General features: G+C 41.1%; 1 protein-coding gene across 1 annotated transcript in view; it reads right to left on the bottom strand.

Annotated features, from left to right (window-relative positions):
- The window catches only part of LOC112110318 (guanine nucleotide-binding protein subunit alpha-14), a 48,353-nt gene extending 29,301 nt beyond the window's left edge, over positions 1-19,052 (bottom strand). The window contains exon 1 of the mRNA XM_024205252.2: positions 18,400-19,052. Within this exon, the coding sequence (XP_024061020.1) occupies positions 18,400-18,520 (121 nt within the window). The 5' untranslated portion in view covers positions 18,521-19,052. The remainder of the gene's footprint in view (positions 1-18,399) is intronic.
- Between the last annotated feature and the right edge of the window lie 4,630 nt (positions 19,053-23,682).

Raw genomic sequence — 23,682 nt, 5'->3', positions numbered from 1 at the left:
CAAGAAAGAAAAAGCAGCGCTGTGTGGTTGGATTAAATAATTTCCCCTAACTCAGTGGTTCTCAACCTGCAGCCCGTAGGCCGCTTGCAGCCCAGTCAGCACACAGCTGCGGCCCACGTGACATCCTCAGGGTCATACAGGTAGTATTGGATGCGGCCCCACATAACACATTGTGGGCTGCATATGCGGCCCACAATGGTAAATAGGTTGAGAACCACTGCTAACTGATGCACAGTTATGTAGCTTCCTGATCAATTCTGATGCAGTATGTTAACTGCCCTTTGTAATGTGCTTTCCATGTTGGGTTTCACCTATGTTAATGTGTGTTCTCACAAACGAACACCACAAAAATATGTAGGGTGAACAGAGAGCAAGTGTGAAAAATTGGGACAGGGATGGGGGGCTAATAGGCGCCTATAAAAGACAAAGCCCCAAATATCAGACTGTCCCTACAAAATCGGGACATCTGGTCACTCTAAAAATATGGTTCATAGCTGGACAATTTTTTGCTAGATGCTTGAAATTGACGGGATGTGTAATGGAATGCTAAGCTGTATTTTACTGTTCAGCCACTAGATGGCACTGTGCATAAAATACCTTATTTAAACGAACCTCAGCCATACCTGGCAGAGCATTACAGGATGTTATGATGAACACATCTGGTGTGTATAAGCAAGCTCTGTAGCCAGTCCATATCTGGCACAGGAACATGACAGGATGTCATGAAATACAAACTGAAGAAAGGATTACCAAGACTATTGCTTGCTTGAGAATGATCTTAACACTGAAACCTTCTTCTTTCAAAGAAGAATTGTACCTGGAACTTGGATAGCATCACCTTCTTTATTAAATGAATCCTAATATTGCCCCACTGTTGCCCCCATTTACCATAACAAATCATAAATGTAATGAATATCTAGATGACTCTTTTAAAACACACACATTAAGAACGGCTATTGCTTCATAATCACTCTGATTTAAGACAACAGGTTGAAAATGTTAGTTGTGTTTTTTAGTACTTGCAGTGGAAAGGCTGCAAACAGTAAATGGTCTTCTCTGTTTAGTCTTCATTTAGTTGGGTGCCAGCTGTTTCTACGCACAGGGTAAAATAAAAAACTACTTGCAGTAGCTTGCAGACACAATGCAACTAAAGGTCCTATACTGAATGCTTATACTGTACATTTGGAAACAGCTGGATGTTGAAAACAACTTGATGGAGATCTGCATTTGCTACTCGCTATACAAAGTTTGGGGGTGGGGAGTAACGGGAGGAGGAGGGAGGTTGGGATGGGGAGGACAGGATGCAAGAGGAGTACAAAACTAACTCCAAATCGAAAATTAACATCTCTAAGCTTATCACTGTCATCAATAGGTATTTTTGCTACGTGGATTCTGAAATAAAAATGACTGAATACCACACATTTTGCTAATATTTTTATGTTCTTTTGTCCATAATGAACATAATAGGGGGAACTTTGCATTGAACTTCAATGTCATATTGAAACTTAGATTTGGGACCTGAAGAAGAGGGAAATTAAGGCACAGTAGCACATCCAGACAGGAAGAATGAGGCAACTGTGTGACAGGGATTAATATCTTTTCTCTGACATCGGACAGAAGGTTCTTTATTATTATTTCTATTATGGCAGAAAGGAACTCCAGTCAATTTTTGATTTGGGCCCCACTATGCTAGGCAAATAACAGAAGACAATCTCTGCCCCAAAGAGATTATAACCTAGAAGCAACAACTGAACAATACAGACAGATAGATAGTGGCAGGTTCTGAGAAGATTAAGTAACAATGAAACAAATAGTTTATCACAAGAGCTGAAGTCTCAGTACTAACCTAAACAATGCTGATTTTTTATTTGGAATATTCTTTTCATTTCAAATACAAAAGACAATAATTATGAAATGGATACATCCTAAGGGCAGTATGAATTGTTGGCCTTTGCTAACAAAAAGCGTTTAATCAAGGCTGCCTTTATTGTTGGGTGCTTATTTGCCTTAATACATTTATGAGCAGAGATTAATACTTTGCACAATATACATTAGAAAAAAAGTAAGTCTGATCATTATTTTCTTTTTTAAGTGTTAGCCCAACTATGAAAACGGGTCGGGGGAGGGGAAGGAATGATGATGTGTTGCATGCTAATAAATTCAAGAGATGTAGTATTTTAATTTGTAGCAGTTCTTTCATATGTCTCCCAGACAGCGTGTACATTTCAGCCAATTGTTATTTCTGAAATGATTGTGTGTGTCAAAAGTCCTTCAGCAGAAGACGGGCACAAGCAAAATCATACCCTAACTGAGAAAAAAAAATCAAACTTAAAAAGGGACATTAACTAGAGGAACTCTTGAGTTGGTATTTAAACCACAGAAATGTAAGAAATATGCATGGAAAATTTCTCTATTAAGGTTAACTTCATTTTAACAAAATGTTCTCACACATACTTCCAAAGAATTGTACTGGCTCAATTTTTATTGCGGAATAGAGGCTCTCTATATAAATTACATCAGATAAACTATGCCTGCTTAAATTTGCCAATGAAACCACTCCAGTTTTTTATTTAAAACACAACATGAACCTAAGACTGTTAGAGCAGAAGTATTTAAATAATTTGGAATTCGTCAGTATAAACATCTATTCCTGGGATTTAATTAAATACTGTTTCATATCTAAGAATTAGCAGTTGGGTTCATCACAGAACTTTCAGACACATTTTTTTGGTAGAAATACACAGTACCATCTTAAAAGCAAATATAGTTCTCTAAATTTATTCATCCTTCCTAAAATATTGGGGCTCAAATATTGCTCAGGTTTGAAACAAAAAGGGAAAAACAATGATGAAAGCAAAGCTAAAAAAGTCCACTGTCACAGATCCTTTGGTTTTTGGTGGGCTGAGGAGGGTGGGGAGAGAATCTTAAACCTAAAGAGCATTCTAAAGAAATCTAAAGGTTTCATAAAATCTAAGACACCTAGAAATTGTTCCACAGGTTTTTTCCACCTGAATTTCAACAGAAACAGATTGTTTCTTTAAAAATAATAATATGCTGAACTGTTTGAAATCCAAGCATTGTAGCAGTAAGAACCTGAAAGTGAAACTGACTAAACAAAAGTGAAATTAATTTAAGTGAATTTCCAGTGTTAAAGTAAAAAAAAATTGCACAAATTAAACAAAGAGGTTAACTCATTACAACCAACCTGATTTTTAAAGTTCTCATGTTTAATATACAACATATTATTAGTAACATAAGGGACAAAACCTTTTTGCATTTAACATATGATCTTAAGTGATAGTGTCTCAGCCAAATGTCCTTGTTCCTTCTTTGCACCATATGTAAGTGAAAACCTAGCAGATGGAAATGTTACAGGAAGTTATTTCAATATTTTTGATTCTCTAAATATCACTATCATCCTCACTGCATAGAAACAACCCAGTAGATACAATCAAATATTGTTTTGATTTGCACTGTTCTATAATTTTCATCATAATAAACTTATTGCTGAGGCTTTCAGACTTTTTCATATCAGGATGTCACAGGCGAACACTCAGAACTGGCCTTCAAATGTGTCCCAGAATCTTTAGCCCCCACACTTCAAAACAATTTCGACGGGAATCAGTGGAATGGTGCATAGGTCACTCTTGGTGTCAGAGAAAGGCCAGTTAGTTACAAGTGATTCAACAAATCAGATTAAGCAGAAAATAGGATGTAGGGAATGGGAGTTAGTTTGAAAATCCCCAGCAACTGTAGGGACTCCCCCTCTGGGGCTAGACACCCCAAAACAGGGGGGGGGAAACTGCTGGGCTCACATAAAAATGACAGCTTGTTCTTTTAAAAACTCCGTCCAGAAAAAATGATAAAATATTATACATTTATCCACATTTTACATGGCTGTAAGGACAGAATTAATAGACGTGTGGCAAGATTTGCATTTACACACACTTCTGGGCTGAGAACAAGCATGAGGAATGTCAGCACAAAAATTGTTTTGAAGAAGTCATTAAGCAACTGAAAATAGTGGTATATGGCTATCATCTCACCTATAAATATACTGTAATATCTGTAATAATATTTTGCATTTTAGCAAAAGTATTCTACAGACTAAGAACTTAACATGGGGAATATGATGCACTCCTTGTTATATTGCCACACTTGAAGCAATACATTAAAAACAAAAATAGACAGCTGCTTAAAAAATTAACAGAGCACCCAAGAACGTACATTAAAAGATACCTTGACCAAAAAAGCATGGTAAGTAATAATATATACCAATGCCAACTTCGGCTACTAAATATCACTATACAGAATGTTAGAGAGACAAGGTGGGTGAGATAATATCGTTTATTGCATCAACTTCTGTTGGCGAGAGAGACAAGCTTTTGAACTTACACAGAGCTCTTCTTCTGATCTGGGAAACATACCGTACTTAAAGTGTCACAGGTAAATACAAGGTGGAACAGATCGTATAGCACAGGGGTCGGCAACCTCTGGCCCGCGGCTCGCCAGGGTAAGCACCCTGGCGGGCCGGGCCAGTTTGTTTACCAGCCACGTCCGCAGGTTCGGCTGATTGCGGCTCCCACTGGCCGCGGTTCGCCGCTTCAGGCCAATGGGGGCTGCAGGAAGCAGCGTGGGCCGAGGGATGTGCTGGCCATGGCTTCCCGTTGCCCCCATTGGCCTGGAGCAGCGAACCGCGGCCAGTGGGAGCCGCAATCAGCCGAACCTGCGGACGTGGCTGGTAAACAAACTGGCCCGGCCCGCCAGGGTGCTTACCCTGGCGAGCCGCGGGCCAGAGGTTGCCGACCCCTGGTATAGCATAAGTAGTTAACACATATTTCAAGGGGCCATTTAAGGTGAAGTGGCCCATTAACACCCCTCCAGTCATAGGGGGCAAAGAGGGGGGGCAAAATACAGTTGGGGAGGTTATAAATTATTATAAGAAGCCATAAATCCAGTGTCTCTATTCAGCCCATGATTTTTAGAGTCCTAGCAAAGTTATGAATTTAAACTCTGAGGCTTGTCTTTTGAAAGCATTGTGCAGGTTTCCTTTGAGGATGAAGACTGATCAGTCAGATATAGTGATCGCTTTGTGAAAAGCGTTCAGGGTCTATTTGTCTTTTATCATTTTTCCTGTGTGAGTTCATTCAAGAGTACAGTGATTGTCTGGTTTCACTCACGTAGTTGCTATTGCAGCATTTAGTGCACTGAATGAGGTACACCACATGGAATAGGTATGCGTAGCACCCATAGATCTTGAAAGGTGCATTGTAGGGGATGTTGATCATTGTAGCAGTGGAGATAGGTCTGCAGGTTTTGTATTTGTTGTTCTCACAGAGTCTCATGCCATTTTGAGTTGGTGTTTTCCTGGTCTGGGGGGGGAGCTTGCTTCTGATGAGCTAGAAGAGGTTGAGGGGTTGTTTGAAGGAGGAGGAGTTCAGGAAAGATTTCTTTCAGCATGGAGTCTCCATAGAGTATGGGTTGTAGTTGTTTGATGATAGCCTGTATGGGTTCTGGTGTGTGGTGACATGTGACAACTAGGGGTGTGCAGTAAGAGCGAGGTTTTATTTCTGTATTGTCGCAGGTTCTCTGAGGGTATTTGGGTGGCCTATTCCATAATGCAATCTGTTCCACCGTGTATTTAGCTGTGCACTCTGAATAAATTTCCCCAGACCTGAAGAACAGCTCTATCTAAGCTCGAAAGCCTGCCTCTCTCACCAACAAAAGCTGGTCCAATAAAAGATATTACCTCACGCACATTGTCTCTCTAATATCCTGGGACTGACATAGCTACACCAACACTGCACACTATGCAGAGTAGAAATATAGGTGAGGAGAGGAGTCAATGGGACCTAGGTTTTCATGTAGTTTTTCCACGTGTTAAACAGAGAAATCAAGACCTTAAACTACAAGCTGATAGATCAATTACGTGACTGCTGAACATATGAAAGTACTTAAGTAAAAGGGATTACTTATTTTTTACTATTCTTTCATCAAATTTCCTATAAGCATTAGTATTATTACAGTATACCATATTTTGATTTATACTAGACATAATTTTTCAGTGTTGTGAGTGGCGGTTTACCTGGCTCACTCTCATTAATATTATCAGCTAAAAGAAAAGCATTTTGTACACAACCTAAAAAATGTGTTTCAAATAAAAACCTCAATTCTTTTAATCACTCGCTATAGAAAAAGCACAGATATTACAGATTCAGCTTTCTTCATTCCCCCTAAAAACTAGACTGGAAATAATTCATTACACCTTTGTAGTGGAACATTTTCATATAGATTTGTGAAATTATTTGTTAGGTATAGTTGATATCTGATCTTAAATATTAGGCATTAGTAACAATTTTATATTTTTTCCTTTCTAAAGTCAAAGATTTTCCTATTTAAATAATATTGACAGCAAACCTCAGACCTATTTTGCAGAAGTATTTATGAGTGTCGCACCTTATAATCCTAAGTGTTGCTAAGCAAACTAAATGTAAATGAGTTAAATAGTTAAATACATTTAAATGAAGGAAAGTGATACACAAATATATTAAAACAAAACTAAAGCTGAAAGTAAAATAGCCAAGTGAAGCTACAGCATAGCAAACAATATACTATGTATCCTGCATGCAAAAAACATATCCACATCCTTTGAAAAACAAATTCACAATTACTATCTATTTTTTGATTTGTGCAAATGAAGCTGATCCCTTCGGGTGGGTATCCATGTTATAGAGATAAAATAATTAAACACAGGATATTTACCATGTTAGGAAATAGCAAATTGAATGTCAAGGTTACTTTCTAAACAAAAAACAAAGAGTATCTTTAAGTGCAATACTGAGGCAACAAGTAATTTGTATAATCAAATAAGAAATTGTCTAACCTGTTTTCCTTAGTGAGAAATCATTCCTGGATTGATTTCTAATTAAATAAATATTCTTAGAGAACAAAAGAGAAAATAAAGTGCAAAAGATTATCTTTGATGATTATCTTTAAATTACAGCCAAATGGGCTCCCATACAATATTTCAATTTTAATGTGCTATCTTTTTAAATGGACACGCTGTTTGATAGGCATTTGTTTGTTCACATTCACCATCTGCACTTCTCTGGTTTTAAGTACAAGATTAATATTTTCCTATGAGGCTCTCTTATTCAAATGGAAACCAAGTATTGATCTGTCATGGATCAGATCCTGGATCATTTATTTGACTTCGAAATTGCATGAACTAGTTAGTAATTCTTTTTTCTGCATATTTGAAAAGGAAAAAGCACACTCAATGAGACAGGGCAGCCTCTCATTTATCTACTCCAAGTTCAGCAAATACTAACAGATATAAAAATTAGGTTTAATGACAACTAAGGATGCATGAGGTCCACAAAACCCATCCAAATCCTTGAAAGCATGGAAACAATTTAAAGGAAAAATCTCCAGCATTCCTTGCCACCTTCAATGTCACCTATAATACTGTTGATAATACTCTGCAATGCTCCATAAGACATTCATCTCCATTTCCAGCACATACCAAAAAGCAATACATACCTAACTTTATCCAATTCAGTCTGTTATGTAAAAAAACCCCTTACTCTGTTATGCTCATACGCTCTTGTTTCCATAAACTTGACTGTCACATTGTCCATTCATTTAGAAAGTTATTCTGATTTAACACCATTAAGGTTTTGTGTGTGAAAGAGTTGGATTAAGTTGGGACACCTGTTATTGCTTTTTGGAGCAATTTGCTGGCGATCAAAATGTGACCACTGCCATTGTACAGCTTGCACAACAGAGGTTTGTTACGCAGTGAAAGTGAAGTTTAGGCAATCCTTCCACCAAGAGCTTGACACCATTTTTTTGAAAGCAGGCCCAGAGTATGCCTGTTGCTTCAAAATTCAGGTCTCCAGTGCCGCAGCCCTCATATTTAAATCAGATTTTAAAGTTGCTCAGTACCCAGCAGCACCCACTGTAAAAACAAAGATATGCAATACAACATTCTTAAGAACAATGGGAGTTGTTGAATGCTGAGCACTTTTAAAAATCTGGCCCTTAAATTTTAGTTTGGCATTAGCAAGAAATATATTCTCAATCTAATTTATTCTACTGTTGATATCATTAGACCCATAGGATAGTACATACCAAGAAACAAGAACATTTTGTTAAGCATTAGTGTGAAGACAAGCAAAAGAGAATAAGCTTTAAAGCTTAACAGACAATAAGATTCATATTTTATATTCCCAATTATTATAATCCACCATTTCACAGGTTCTCTGCCTTTCAAAGTAATAAGATGCCAATTAAGCTATGGAACACTCACAACTATTGACCACATCGTCAAGTAAAGCCATATTACCATATTCTGCAACTTCAAATTTTATACTGACACATGAAGCTGGTATTGAACTTGCATTTCTTGGTAAGGTGTGAGAGGGTGGGATAAGGTGGAGACAAATTTCTTACACACCATCTTTTTATTACAACAGCCGTACATAATAATCTCCCTCACACTGTTACACGAGTGGGCACATAGAAGATACCTTGGAAGTACAGTCGTGCCAGCAGGAATAACAACAAAAGTACAATATCTTAAAGGAAAATTGAAGTGATACAATTTAATCGCTTGTTGTTACAGAGGTGTTTAGTAATGCTCCAGTCCTGAGAGGTGCCAAATGTCTTCAACACAGCATGGTCTCTTTCTCCCTACTTCATTCCCTATTCCCTCCCCCACCTCCCACTCCAAAAATTCTTCATGTCTTCCACAGTCAAGGACAGTTTCAAATGGCTGAAGAATTAAAATTCCTGCCCACCTATATCACTTTTAGTTATATCCTACAATCTTTAGTAAATGTTATCATTGCTTAACTTTTCAGATTGATTCTTCCATGTTTTGATTGCAGTGGCATCTCCCAGAAACATGCCAGTTTAACCCTAATAAGGCATCAAACAACACTGAATATGCTAGATGAGGGGAATAACCTCGAATTTTCAACCACAGACCAGTGAAGATAAAGAAAGGTTATTGGTGCTGTGCATTGTGATTTAACCACCATGCAGTCAAACCACCATACATCACAGTGGAAATGATCAGAACTTTGTTTATTCCTTATATTATCTTTAAAATACTTTAAACTGCAGGTCTCAAAAATCTCAAGACCAAGATTTAAGATATGCTATTTATAGAGTTGCTCTTTTAGAAAACAAATTGCATATAAGTGAGAATCAATTGATGGATTCTCCAAAACCTGAGGTCTTTAAATTGAGATTGCGCATCTTATGCTCTAGTTCAATCAGAAGTTATGGGATTGATGTAGGAATTACTGGGTGAAAATCTATGACCTGAGTTATGCAGAAAGGCAGAATAGACTGTCATAATTGTCCCTTCTGGGCTTTAAATCTATGAATTAATGAAAATTGTTAGTGTTATCCAGGAATCATTCCACAGACAGCCATGAAAAAAATCAGTCCCTTAGTGTTAAGTGTAGCTAGTTTTACACTTTCCAAAAGAATGCGAACTGGAATGAACAATCTCCTGTCTCGTTCAACAATAACCCACACAAAGGTGTGCATTAGTAGACTAATAATTCAATTCTTGGACAGTTGCAATCACTTGTGCTCATTCCTCACAATGCACCTTAAGCATGTAGTAGCCAGGAAATACATTAACAGCTTACTAATGCACAGCTCTGGTGTAGTTTACTGTTTTTAGAATTGGTTTGTAACAACATAAGTGAATTCATGTAGGGCTAAAAGATTATCTTGTGGTTAAAACATAGGACTAGGAGTAAAGAAACCTAGGATTAATTTCCAGAATCCAGAATTCAAAATGGGTGTGCAAGTTAGAGTTCTACAGAGGATGGGTTGTTGACGTTCTAAGAAATAGCACACTGCAGCCCATAAACTGGGAATAAACAGTACTCACCCATCCCATCAGGATCTTCTCTAGAGAACTCAGCATCAAGGATCTCTCGATTCACAGTTTATCTTTTTTTTAAAAAATGAAAAGATTATTCCTTGTATTTTGGTGCCCCAAAGAGCTGCCTATCTAAATTATGTCCAAATTGAGCTTAGTGCAAATTGATGCCTTTTAGAATTAAATTTTGCACAGCTAGGGAAGAAAAAGAACAATGCCACTGGCCAGAAAAGTAGCTGTACGTGTTAGCATTCTTACAATTTGCTCCTAAAAAATTCACAAGAGAAATGCAGTCAATATATTGATAACATTACACTTTAAGCTTTCTGTTTGTTTTTTGTTAAGTGAGGAGCCATTGCTCACTCATGGGACGGGAAAAAAGTATAATCCACAGAATATCACCAAGCTAAGCTACAAGGAAGGGAGCAAACTCTCAAAAACAGGTATCCATCCCAAATACATGCAGAAATAAAAAGAGAAAGAGAGAAGGTATTACTTGAAGAAAGCAAGCGAGTAATCCTACAAGTAACAGTCAAAGTTCTCTCCAGAGACATATCTCTAGGATGCTGTGGAAAGCCCAAAGCACTTTGTTTCCTTCCTTGTTTTGGAGTTGGTACCTTGGGCTCCAGACCTGTAAGCACTTATGTACATGAATAACTTTACACAGCTCAGTAGCCTTAATGTCTTCAAAATGACTACTCACTTGTACAGGATTACTCACATGCTTTAAGTTTTTTCAGAATCCCCCTATAGTTTGTAGCTAATATTCTTGATGGTGGTGAAACAGGCTAGTTCCCTCCAGGCTGGCTATTGCCAAATGGGCACAAATTATTGCTTTCAATTTTATCCATTTATCACCCTTACCACTGGGGGGGTGAGGGGGAAAATATTTTTTAAACTGTCCTTTCATCATCTTTAACATGTACAAAAAGTTACCTGCTGTTACAGCCAATTTAAAATTGTTGGATACATGCCCAACAGTAATAGTACAAAGAAATAAAACTCCAGTCCTCAAAGCAACATTTACAACCCCACTTTCCCATAACTTCTGGTTCTGTAGTATGTCTGCTTGGGAAACACTGTCAAATGTAGAAACACAATAAAATAAAGTTTGTTAAAATAAAAACAGTTTTGGGCACCTCCGTGCGTGTACCTTTATTCCCTTGTTTGCATGTTGTAATTCTCCTATTCATTCAGTCCTAGTTCCTCTTTTTTAAAATATTTCCTTTCCTTTTTTTTCTTTCCCTCCTCTGTTCACTTAAAGACTACGGGACCATCTTCTCCTTCATCTTTTACCCCCGTTTTCGTCATCTCTGACCTTCCTGTTTCTCTCATTCTGATCTCTCCCCTTACTGATTTCTTTATCTGCTTCTAATGTCCTGTCCTTCTGCTCCTGATCCATAGGACATGAACCTGCAATCTGATCCATATGGGTGGACCGACGCAGAGCCTCACTGACTTCTATGGGCGTCTGTACTGGTATGAGGAATTTGCCCACAAGGAGCAAATTGCAGGATTAAGGCCATAGTCAGTTCCAGTGAGATCAGTCTCCATGCCTGTACACACCTTGGCCTCTCTGCTGAGACTAACAAAGGTACCAATTAGAGCCAACTGGAGTGATGATTGACTGTTTTACAATATAGACACTTATCCCTTAGAAATTGGATTGGTACTGCCAATCTATTGAAGAGGGGTTTGGATCATTATTCAAGTATCCACTGATCACCAGTAGTTAATGGCTCTGTATTGCATTAGCAATCCTCTAAACCAGCAATTATCCCTCCATAATTTGTATTACCTGTATATATATATTTGTATTTCAAGCGTATAAAAGGTTGTTACAAGGAAGAGGGAGAAGAATTATTCTTCTTAACCTCTGAGGATAGGACAAGAAGCAATGGACTTAAATTGCAGCAAGAGAGGTTTAGGCTGGACATTAGGAAAAACTTCCTAACTGTCAGGGTGGTTAAGCACTGGAATAAATTGCATAGGGAGGTTGATTTGTAAGGGCAGATTAGCCAAACACCTGTCAGGGATGGTCTAGATAATATTTAGTCCTGCCATGAGTGTAGGGGACTGGACTAGATGACCTCTCGAGGTCCCTTCTAGTCCTATCATTCTACGATTTTGAAAATCTGGCCACTTACTTAGGTGCCTAAATGGGAGCTATTGATATTGAGCTCTGTTAGAAATCTTGTCCTTAGAACAAAAAAATCATTCTACCCTGTTTCTCTTGTTCTATTAGCTTTTTAAACTTTTATAGTGCAGTAAATTCTTAAGCAAGACGTTCCAATATTTTAGAATTTATGGTTGCTTCAACCTGAAAATAAACTATATCCCTTCTTATTTCACAAATTTAAAATAGGACCACGAGAAAACAGATCATGCACATACAGATATTCTACATGGTTAACGACAAAGGCCATGATTTAAAGTCATATGGTTATCAATACATATACCTCCCCTATACAAATCTAATCGCTTCCAGAGGTTCTCAAACTGGGGGTTGTGACCCCCTAAAGGGGTTGCAAGCTGTCAGCCTCCACCCCAAACCCCACTTCACCTCCAGCATTTATAATAGTGTTAAATATTTAAAAAGTGTTTTTAATGTATAGGAGGGGGTCACACTCGGAGGCTTGCTGTGTGAAAGTGGTCACCAGTAGAAAAGTTTAGAACCACTGGCTTAAATTATATGCAAGACAGACTCAGCCTTTGTGATTGTAGCCTTTCATAACAAAAAGTATTTATGTTTTTATACTGAACTCCGTGGGACTAATCACATGTTTAAAGTCAAGCATGCATGTAAGTTTGCAGTGTCAGGGCCTGTGATGCTGGCAGACCAGGTGCCAGCTCATGCCAAGGTCCCCATGACTCAGCTGAACACTGACAAATACACAGCTGGAAACAATCTGACTCTCTTGTGTTAGTAAGGTTAAAATAGGTATTAGAATTACAAGAATGTGTTCAGACTTTATTGAATGCTTGTGAGTTGTTGCATACATTAATCTCACTTATAGAATCCGTATCTCATTTTGTAAGGTAATATTTAAGCATTTGTATTGCAAGCCTCTGTTACATTATAAATCACCCGACAGGAGATAGATTTTAACTCGTGTAAAATGCTGGTCTCCAAGATAAGGTGTTATGTCCTGCCCAACAAGGAAGGCACATGGACACCAGACTGACTATTGTGGCATATTAAACATTCCCACCACCACCAAAGATGATGATTCATGCAAGAGGATTTCTCTCATCAGATGAGTTTGCAGCTCAGACTACATGGGGGGGAAGGGAATGAAAACCCCTAACAAGAAGGAACTGTAACTGCTTGGACTCTGGGGGGCAAGGTTTTCTAGGCACAAGCAAGAGAACCCCAGGGCTTAGCCTGGGTTAGCCCTAAAGGCATATCGAGCTTGCTTATTATAGATGCTACTAATGCTTTTTGAAACTTAAGATTGTAACTTATTTGTGTATGTATGTTTATCTGCTTTAACCTTGTAAATAACTCATTTCCTTTTTAATACATCTGTATATAGTTTATTAGAGGACTGGCTACAGCATTATCTTTGGGGTGCGATCTAAGGTTCATTTGATCTGGGGTAAATCACTGGTCCTTAGGGCCTGTGAGTAACTTGAATATTGCTGTGATTCTTGATGTAAGGGATCATCTACCATAAATGTAGGTTTACCTGAGTGGCAAGACACAATTTGGAGTACTCAAAGGGACTGTCTGTGATTCCACATTAAGGCTGTTATAGTGCCCAAGGAGTTTACACTTGCTACTTTGTTGGTGAAATCTAGGTATAGAATTCACAACTAATTTGGGGATTGTGCCCTGCTTCTCAGGTTGTTACTCACGCTGCTGAGCCACTGCAGGACAGCTTGACTGGGCCTACATAGTAAAAAAGTGTATACAGTGCTTATGTTCTTCTGAAAATAGAGAAATATCTTGACTATTACCGTCAACTAAAAATTGCATCTCTTGTATTTGTCTGAAAATGTTTACCTTATTGTTACATGTAATGTCTAAGATTGCAATAACCAAGGCTACAAGAACATTTCCATTTTTTCAGTTTTACATTACATGAGATTTTCAAAAGCACTTGATGTTAGTCTACTTGAAACCTTCTCTATTCCCATTGAAGTCAAGCCAATGGCGAGCACTTTTGAAAATTGCACCCTTTGTATTTTGACACTATTTTCCCTGTATACTCTGTTTTGTTTTTGTTGGGGGTCTTTCACAGCAACAGGTGAGAAAAGTGGAAAAATTTGATCTTAAAACAACAAGAACGAGAACGGTAACTTGGGGACAGGTGTAGTTGTCCAAAACCAAATTCATTTTTAAAAATTAAATTTCTAGTTGACAAAGTCAACTAAATTGAAAACCTGAATAGTTTAATAGATTTGTGGATTTTAAGGCCAGAAGGCACCATTATGATAAATTAGTCTGACTTCTTGCATAACTCAGGCCCATAGAATTTCACTCCTTAACTCCTGCTTCAAGCCCGTAGCATCAGACTGAGCTAAAGCATATATTTTAGAAAAATATTTAAAAAGTCTTGAACTGAACACTAAGTGATGAAACCCCAGGTTTCTAGATAAGTTGTTACAATGGTAAATTACCTTCCATTAAAATTTGCATCTTATTTCCTTCCAGTCTGAATTTCTCTAGCTTCAACCTTGTTATGCCTTTGTCTTCTAGACTGAAGAGCTTCTACCATCAGATATATTCCACAAGATATCAGGAATCTGCAACTACTATGTCTGGTGTTCTCTAAAAATTAAGTTTGGCCCTAACATAGTCAATATATTTCATTTTGTTTTACATTTAAACAAAGAACTAAATATGCCTGTGCAGCATTTCCAGTTGAAACATGGCAATATCATGAAAGTGCACGAAAACCTGAAACTGGACTAGACTAGGAACAACAGTGAAGCTTGTCGATTTGCCCTAGCTAAGAAAATATAAATAAATACCACAAGTAAATTAGATTTTTAGACTATTCCATAATCTTCTTTATCAGAGATGTTCTTTGCAACATACATATGAACTTTTTTTTAAATCTGTTTTTTTTAAATCTCTCTCTCTCACACACACACACACACACACACACACACACACACACACACACTTGCTACCAAAGATACTTTTTTCCCTTGCTTGTAACTCCCTCGTCTGAGTACCTACAATACAGACACATAATATTGCTTGGGGCAGCAAAAAGTTTAGTTTAATGTTTACATGACAGATCAAGGATATCTTTGTGTAAAGAAAGGACAGGTGACATCTCCCCAAGAGGAAGCAGATGTAGTGGAAAACCTGCCAAGCCTCACTCACTGAAAAGGCAAACTCACGCATTTTTTATAAATTTTATATCAGATGAGAGTTTGCTCTGTTTAAATCTCCCTCATTTAGTGGCGGTGGAGGCAGAGGCTGTGGAAACAGAGGTCAAGTTCTAGGAGAAGTACTAACTTTACTCTGTCCTCTGTGCTATCTCATTGTACTACACTCAGACTGTATCTATGATGGGCTTTCTTTTTCATAGATCCATAGAGCTAGAAGCCAGAAGGGATCTTTAGATCAGTCAGACCTCCTATACATCACAGGCCATTATATTTCACCCACTTACCCCTGCATTCAATCTAATAAACTTGTTTTGCTAAAGCCTATGTTCCAGAAAGGCATCCGGTATTTATTTGAAGTCTTCAAAAAATGGAGAATCTACCATTTCTCTTGGTAGTTTGTTTCAATGGTTAATCACCCTTACTGTTCTTAAAAGCTTCCCACTGTTATACTACCAGCTATGTCAAGTATCAAGGGGTAGCCGTGTTAGTCTGTATCTACAAAAACAACAAGGAGTCTGGTGGCACCTTAAAGACTAACAGATTTATTTGGGCATAAGCTTTCGTGGGTAAAAACCTCACTACATTACCGCCAGAGCAGTGGGAGCTTGAATGAAGACAAAATGCCAGTGTTTCATTTGTCCCTGCTCAGAGCAAATCTAAACAAGTTGGTAAAAAGGCTTGCAGCTGTCAGCACCTTGTCTCTACTAGAAGTCCCACCAACAATACCACCAGCGGAGCTGCACCACTGCTAATGCAGCCATGGCAAATTTTAAGAAAAAAGCTCAGTGTAGACAGACAGAAATGGGCCCAGAATTGTGCATGGGAGAACTCTCGACCCCCACAAACAGCCATGTGTCCTTGAAGGAAAACTGCAGAGAAGACCCAGCCAGAGATTCCAACCACTATAGGCAGAAGCTGCCAAAAGTCGGGACCTCTGGATATTCAGAGAACTTCCTACAGTTTTGACTGGACTTTCTGTCTCCCTGATGACTGGCTGTTTGTGAGGGAGAGGGAAGGCAAGGTTGGAGAAATCTCTTCAGCTTCACTACATATCTCTCCTCTTACTCCCACCCTGGCCCCCTTCATCTTCTTCCCTTCCCCTTTCTTTCTATTTAGCTGATCCTCTCCTAACTAACTGTCCTCCCCCCAGAAAAAACCATGGAACTAACATGTTTGTTGGTATCACATTGTCCACTGTGCTTGCGTGTTCTACCTCTTCCCTCATCCGCTGTCCATCTGGTCTATTTAGATTGTAAGTTTTTTGGAGCAAGAAAACCGGTGTCCAGCACAAAATGGCCCCATTCTTGTTTGGCCTTTAGGCACGACAGTAGTAAACATGATTTCAACAGAAAAGCTGCTCCAGGCATCTCTCCAGGGTAATGTTTACATACAGATTGGACTAGGCAACCATTCGCTCCCTGCTCTTCACAGATAGTATCATGTCAATAAACTATTCAAGTGTTTGCGAAGTGCAAGAATGACTGAAATCTCAAGTGTACGTGAGAAGCAATGGGTCATTTATCTGCCCAGGGTTGGGTTTCATACTGCGCTGAGGGATTTTATTTCCTGTAGACACACATCTTACAAAATCGTCCCATCACCACATTGTACAATAGTGTTACTGTGGTAGTCAAGGCCTTTCCTGATTTTTTTTAAACTTCTGTTTTATAAAAGGGACACCCGTGGCCCTGTGGGCACAAGGAAACTCAGTCCTGTCATCCACCTCTGGAGAAGCGCCACCGGGGAAGAAGCAGCAGCAGCAGAAGCTATAGGTTAGGCTTAGCCTACACCGGGGTAGGCAACGTATGGCACGCGTGCTGCCTTTGGCACGCGAGCTGATTTTCAGTGGCACTCACAATGCCCGGGTCCTGGTTATCAGTCCGGGGGGCTCTGCATTTTAATTTTAAATGAAGCTTCTTAAACATTTTAAAAACCTTATTTACTTTACATACAACAATAGTTTAGTTATATATTATAGACTTAGACAAAGAGACCTTCTAAAAACATTAAAATGTATTACTGGCACGCGAAACCTTAAGTTAGACTGAGGCTAGGTCTACACTACCCGCCTGAATCGGCGGGTAGAAATCGACCTCTCGGGGATCGAATTATCACGTCTCGTCGGGACGCAACAATCGATCCCCGAATTGACGCTCTTACTCCACCAGCGGAGGTGGGAGTAAGCGCCGTCGACGGGAAGTCGTGGAGGTCAATTTTGCCACCGTCCTTACAGCGGGGTAAGTCGGCTGCGATACGTCGAATTCAGCTACGCTATTCGCGTAGCTGAATTTGCGTATCTTAAATCGACCCCCCCCCGTAGTGAAGACGTAGCCTCAATAAATGAAGATTCGGCACACCACTTCTGAAAGGTTGCTGACCCCTGGCCTACACTAATATTTTTTCTCTACAACTCCATGCCATTGCTGTGACAGAGGTCATTTCTCCAGTGGCTGCACCAGTACAAAAAAGGTGCAAGCAGCTCCCGGCATTTTATCTAGAGCGCCTCTGAGTAGCAAACAGGGTGGTAACTAAAATATCAGTGCTTCTTCCACACCAGCACTCCCACTGTCCTTCCTACCAACAGCAGGGCTGTACTGGTGGGCAGGGACGGGTCTCCGTTTTGCTGCTGTAAATGCAGCCAGAAGCTGCCTTGCTTACTGTACTTTCCATTGTCACGTTACCAGACCAAATGAAACCCTCAAAAACACCCAAAGGGGGAATGTCATTGGCAATGAATGGCGCTGCTCCAGGCAAAATGTTAGGAGTGGTTGGCTGACAGACAGACAGACGGACGGACACACAGACACAAACACCGAATCAAAAATAACTGGTCAAAGTTTGAAATGTTGACTAAAAATGTCATTGAAAAATAGAATTTCGGGAAACGTTGCCAAGTTTTGTTATTAACAGGAGCCAGCTCCCACCGCCCCCTCAGCCCAGGGAACTCCTCTGTCCCCCGAAAAGAAGGGCTCTGGACGGCTATTGTTATGCAACCATGCCAGTGCATTAGCAGAGGAGGGAGAGGGCTAGAGAGCCGCGTACCAACGGAGCCCTCCGCTTCCCCATCCCGGCACGGTGCCGGAGGCCTGCTACGGAGTAACCGGGCTAGGCTGTAGAGGGGGGAGGAGAGGAGACGGCCACTCACTCACCCAGCAGCAGCAGCTTGAGCTCCCTGCGCGCGTCCCGCTTATCCCGGCGCAGCTGCCGCTCAATTTCCGCGCTGATCCGCTGCGACTCTTTCTCCTCCGCGGATAAGCAACATCCGGCCATGGTCAGCGCGGCAGCGGGCGGGCGGGCGAGGAGGAAGGAGCACGGCAGGGAAAACGACACCCTCCCGGCCACACCTGGTCCTCTGCGAACGCCGACGGGGTTGCGCCTCTCGCCAGCCCCGGATCCCCGCGGCACCGGCCGGCAAGGGCAGCGCGTCCGCAGGGCTCCGGAGCAGACGAGTCCCCCGCAGGGAAGTGGCAAAGCGAACGGGGATGTGAGGGCCACGGACGCGTCCCGACTGGGTGTCTCTCCGCCTCCCGCGGGAGCGCTGAGCCGCGCTCGGTGGGTTGGGCTCTCCTCGCCCCCCGGGCACTGGGCTCAGAGGCAGGGAGGAGGTGGCGGCGCGGGGAGGGGCAGGTGCTTTTGTGTCTCGTTGCCTCTCCTTTCTCGTGGGTTAATATTTGCAAGTGCGTCTGCGAGTTTCACGAGAGACCCGCGGCAATGGTGGGGGGGGAGGAGATCCCCCCGGAGGCAGTGGGACAAATGAAACCTCCGGGCCGCGGCTCCTTGTCTGGAGCGGGAGACAGGCAGAAAGGAAGGCGCAGCCTCCAGCCCCAATGGACTGCTCTCGGCTCTGCTGCTGGAGACGTGGGGGAGGCGGGGCGTCTTGCAAGCAAGCTCAGTCCCACTGGCGGCGGGAGTCCGGCAGGGCGCTGGAGCAAATGGCGCCTGGTATTTAATAATAATAAATTAATAATTTGAAAAAGGCTGGAGTCAGGAGCGGGGGAGGGGAGTCAGTGCCACTGCCTTCAGCCCCTCTGGGAACCCCTTTCCCGTGGGAGAAGTTGTCTGTCCGTACGTAACACGGCCCCGGCTGCTCGTCTGCAGGCGAACAGCCCCGCGCGCCCAGGCTTCCTCTTTAATTGAAAGATCCCTGGTCCGACAGGTGAGCGGCTGCTGCCTCCACTTCCCCAGCAGCGGGGTAGAGTAGGCGCTGCTGCCGGGCAGGGACAGCAAACCAGGCGCTAGCTGCTGAGCTGGGGGGGGGGGGGGGGGCTTGCCTCTCGGGAACAGAACTTGTTTCGCTTGTCAGCCTCTTTCTGCTCACACTTCCCTCGGCTGGAATCTGCAGCCTGGATTCATAACCCGGAGATTAATCAGTTCCAGGGATCTCACTGGAATGAGTGCAAACCTGTTTGTTGAAGTTGAGACAATCCGAAATGCATACTGTCATTCTGCCAAGTTACACGGGGGTGCTGGTCTTTAAAGTACATGGCTGGCTGACTCACTGAGGGACACACCACAAACTAGAAGAGTAAGAAAGCTTAAGTGGATGCGGGATTCGTTTATTTAAGAGGTCTAAAACTTCCACTAACTTTAGGAGAATGATTCCACATTTCTAGTGTTAAGAATTGATAGTACATTAACGAAATCAGCTAACCCCAGTTTGGTGTGGGAAGAGATTTGACACCCAAACGGAGTGATGCACTTTGAAATCTGGTGTAATTGAGGGATATGTTGGGAGTGAGGTGGAGAGAAAGTTTTGTAGCGAAGTAGGTCTGATAGGTCAGGTTTCACATTTGTTATTCTCTCATTTAGAAATGACACTTGTATAAAAATGCATAGTATATCTCCCAACGTTGTGTGACTCCCGCCCCCCATCTTTCTTTCTCCAAAAGAAAAGTCACAATAACTGAAACTATTTGACCCTTTGGTTGCAGCTCTTCATTTCTGAGGCATTGTACAATTAGTCACATTTCTCTCTTTGGCTTACATACTTACTTTATATTTAGCTGTACAGATATTACTTTCCATGTTGTGAGGTATGAAACACAATTTTACAGTTAAGCCTTGTGTGCACTAGTAAAATTAGAGCCATATTCCACTGACTGTCAGCAGTGGTGTAAACTGCTAGTAAAACAGGGTTCAGGTGTTTTTACTACTGTCATGAAAACCTGTTTTAACAACAGTTTTAGACACCTGAATCCTATATGTACTAGTAGCTTAGCACTGGTGAGTTCTCATTTGGGGTCTCCAGTTGCTACTGTTAATAAATAAAAATGAGCAGCTTTGTTATGTTACAATAGTCTGCTTGCTATTGCTTAACATACAACAGTGACAAATTATACTCCTGGGGGAATTTTGCACTATTGCGCAATGCAGAATTTTGCAGAAATTAACCTGCAGACAGAATTTCCTTTCCCCCCCACAAATGGGCTGCAGTGCTGCTAGCCACCACTAGGGGTGGGGGGCACTGGACTTGGCAGAGCCCAGCTTGCACATAGAAGACACTGCTGGGGGGAGGGAGAGGGAACTGGGGGAGGGAGAGGGAACTAGAGGGTTCCTGGCAGCTGCAGTGTCCAGCATGCTTTGAGGGAAGGAGAGGGCCGGCACGCAGGGCACTCCTTGCAAGCCTGGGACCAAGCATCAGGCTGTTTCTCCCTCTGATCCCTGGGCTCGGAGGATGGGGGAAGATGGGTGTCTGGGGCTAGAGGGGTGCCTAGCTGTGTTCTGGGGCATGTGGACAGGTATCTGGGCTGGGGGTCCCCACAGTTGGGCTCTAGGGAAGAGTGGTTATGGGTGTCTGGCCCCCGGCTGGGCTCTGGGAGGAGAGAAGGGGGCAGAGAAACAGGAACTGGGTTGTCATAGCGGTTTCTTTAAATCTCTACTCCTAGGGGAATTTTTGTGTGTGTCCCTATTGTTACAGACGTATTTGCTGACAGGTATTTTGAAATAAATTACAAAAATAATTGAAGCTGGCATGATTATGTAGTTTTATTTTGACAAATAAAATTCGCAGAATTTTAAAATATTGTGCACAGAATTTTTAATTGTTTGGCACAGAATGCCGCCAGGACTAAAATTATTAAGGTTCAAATATTACCCTCTCCTCCATGGGTGCAGAGGGCTCACTTGCAACAGAAATTATGTAGTACCCTTGCACAAAGGGGAAGGGATTGTGTGTGTTTCTAAGGATGATTTAAAAAAAAATGTGGAGGGGGAGGAAATATTTACTATGCATTAAAGGGGGAATCCAGAAACTGACACAGTTGGGTGTCCTACTGTGTACAGATACATATACTTGTCTGAACTTTTCTCTCTCCTCCTTACTACTCCATTCCTTGGTCTCTGTCTTCCTTCTCTTGGTTACATTTTTCATCTAACATTTCAGTGGATTTTTCTTATTTTTTACCTCTCACCTTTCTGTTCTCTCCTCCCCAACCACACACACACACACTTCATCTCTTCTAAGCAGAACACAAACCCAGTAAGGATAGCTGAACTTTTGAACTTGCAACATTTGCTTGGATTCAATACCCAGGAGATGATTCTGTCTCTTACAGTGTAGGCAGCTATGGACAGTGAAGCCATCACAAAGATAAGCAAATATTTATTTAAACAGGCACAAATTATTCAATTAAAAATATTTCTTCTGCAGTGTGTGGTTGACTTAAGTTTATGCTGTAAATAAACATTTTAAAATAATTTAAATAAAAAATTTCAAGGTGGTGAACTTAAGTTAATAACAAATACCTCTAACCTCATGGTTAAAATACCTGAGTGTTTAAGATTTAATAGCTAATGCTAAGTAAACACTGAGTCTTTTTAGGAATATTAACTTCTGCTAATATCCCTTCTCACATGAGAGGGGTTTAAAGTAAAGGGCCAAACTCCCTTACCTTTGCTAACCCTAGAGTTTCATATGAACAGTGATTATTCTTTGAATAATATTATTCAGACTGTGTCAGCTGATCATTGCTAGTGTAGGTAAATATTTGCCCTGTCCAACAACATTTTACAACCAGCACATACAGTTTCAGATAAGTATCAGAGGATTAGTTTATTGTAAACTTTAGAGATGTGTACACAGTAGTATGATTCCCACCCTAACAACTGTAAAAATTCAAACCGTAAAGGTGTTCTAACATTGGGAAAGGGAATTATTGTATGGGAAGTTCCAATTCAAGGGAAAGAATTCCAAAGGATCAATAGCCTAAATTTAGTCTCTTATGCCCCTGTTTAACTTTGTGCACCTGAGTTTGTCCCATTGACTTCTCTGGGATTATTCACATGTATGAAGTTAAGGATTGATACAAGAGTTTTCAGGATTGAGGCCTTATTTATCTGGTTCTGTTAGTGTAAAAGACTCTTTGGGGCAAAGGTTCGCATCTACTATCCATCTATGGAGAAAATATCATTTTAAGAAAAAGTGAAACCCAAACCCCTCACCAGGGACTCACCAATAACATAAAGATGGCCCCACCACCACAGTGGTGATCAAGGGAAGACAGGAAGTGGGTGGGAGAAAGGAACCCCGTAAACCTTCCTGCCTCAGTGAAAGTAAGGCAGAGATTAGACCTCTTGTGATTTTGATTTGGATTTGTTTGGAAGAGTTTCAAGTTCTGTACAATGATAATGTCCCTAAGGACTTCTCAGCCATTAGGAAGAGCGAGTTCCTTACCCCTAAAGGATTACAGTGATCAGGGGCAAGAACGCCTCTGACTTCCAGATATGCTTACATTTTAAAAAATCCCATCTGATCCCCTTTACAACCTGGAGTTATGAGAAGTGACACCAGCTAAGTCTGTAGGAGGTCCATTAGGCAATATGGCCTTGTATTGCAAATTGGGCAATTATGGAATAAGGGCATGTGCTGGAGTTCTCTTTCCTAAATACTGCAATTTTTTTAACTTGTTGCCCAGATAAACTGTTCTTCCCTAGGGATTGATCAGCCTGCAGGTGAGCAACACCTCTTGCCCTCTAGGCCTTAGGGTTTATGCAGCTCAGAAGGCTATGGATATTTTATGCCAGAATGGGCCCTTAAACCTTTATGTAAATACAAAGAAACTTTATATCAATAGGAAGTCTGTGTGCAGATCAAGACCAGTGTATACACACTCATCCTAAACAACCTGGCAGCATGACTCAAACTGTACTACCAGGGCCACCTCTGACTGCCCCAGACCTTCTTAAAGAATGGTGCTCCAACACAAAGGGGCTCTGGGAAAGGCCACTTCCTACTAATCTTCATAGAATTACAGAGTACAGATAGGAATATCACACCTCCTACCACTACCAAACCAGGTCTGCTCATTCTCTTTCTCCCCCCCCCCCCCCCCTCGATATGCCCACCACATCGAGAACCCTCCAGAAGGGTTCAAGAGAAGTAATGTAAAAAAAGGATGATGATCCCAAAATTTTGGGACTATGATCTGGTCCTT

The sequence above is a fragment of the Terrapene carolina genome, unplaced genomic scaffold (genome assembly GCF_002925995.2).
Source record: "Terrapene carolina triunguis isolate 2854851 unplaced genomic scaffold, T_m_triunguis-2.0 Scaffold113, whole genome shotgun sequence".
Lineage (NCBI taxonomy): Eukaryota > Metazoa > Chordata > Testudines > Emydidae > Terrapene > Terrapene triunguis.
The sequence above is the reverse complement of the archived record's forward strand: the minus strand, read 5'-3'. Positions and strand labels throughout refer to the sequence as shown.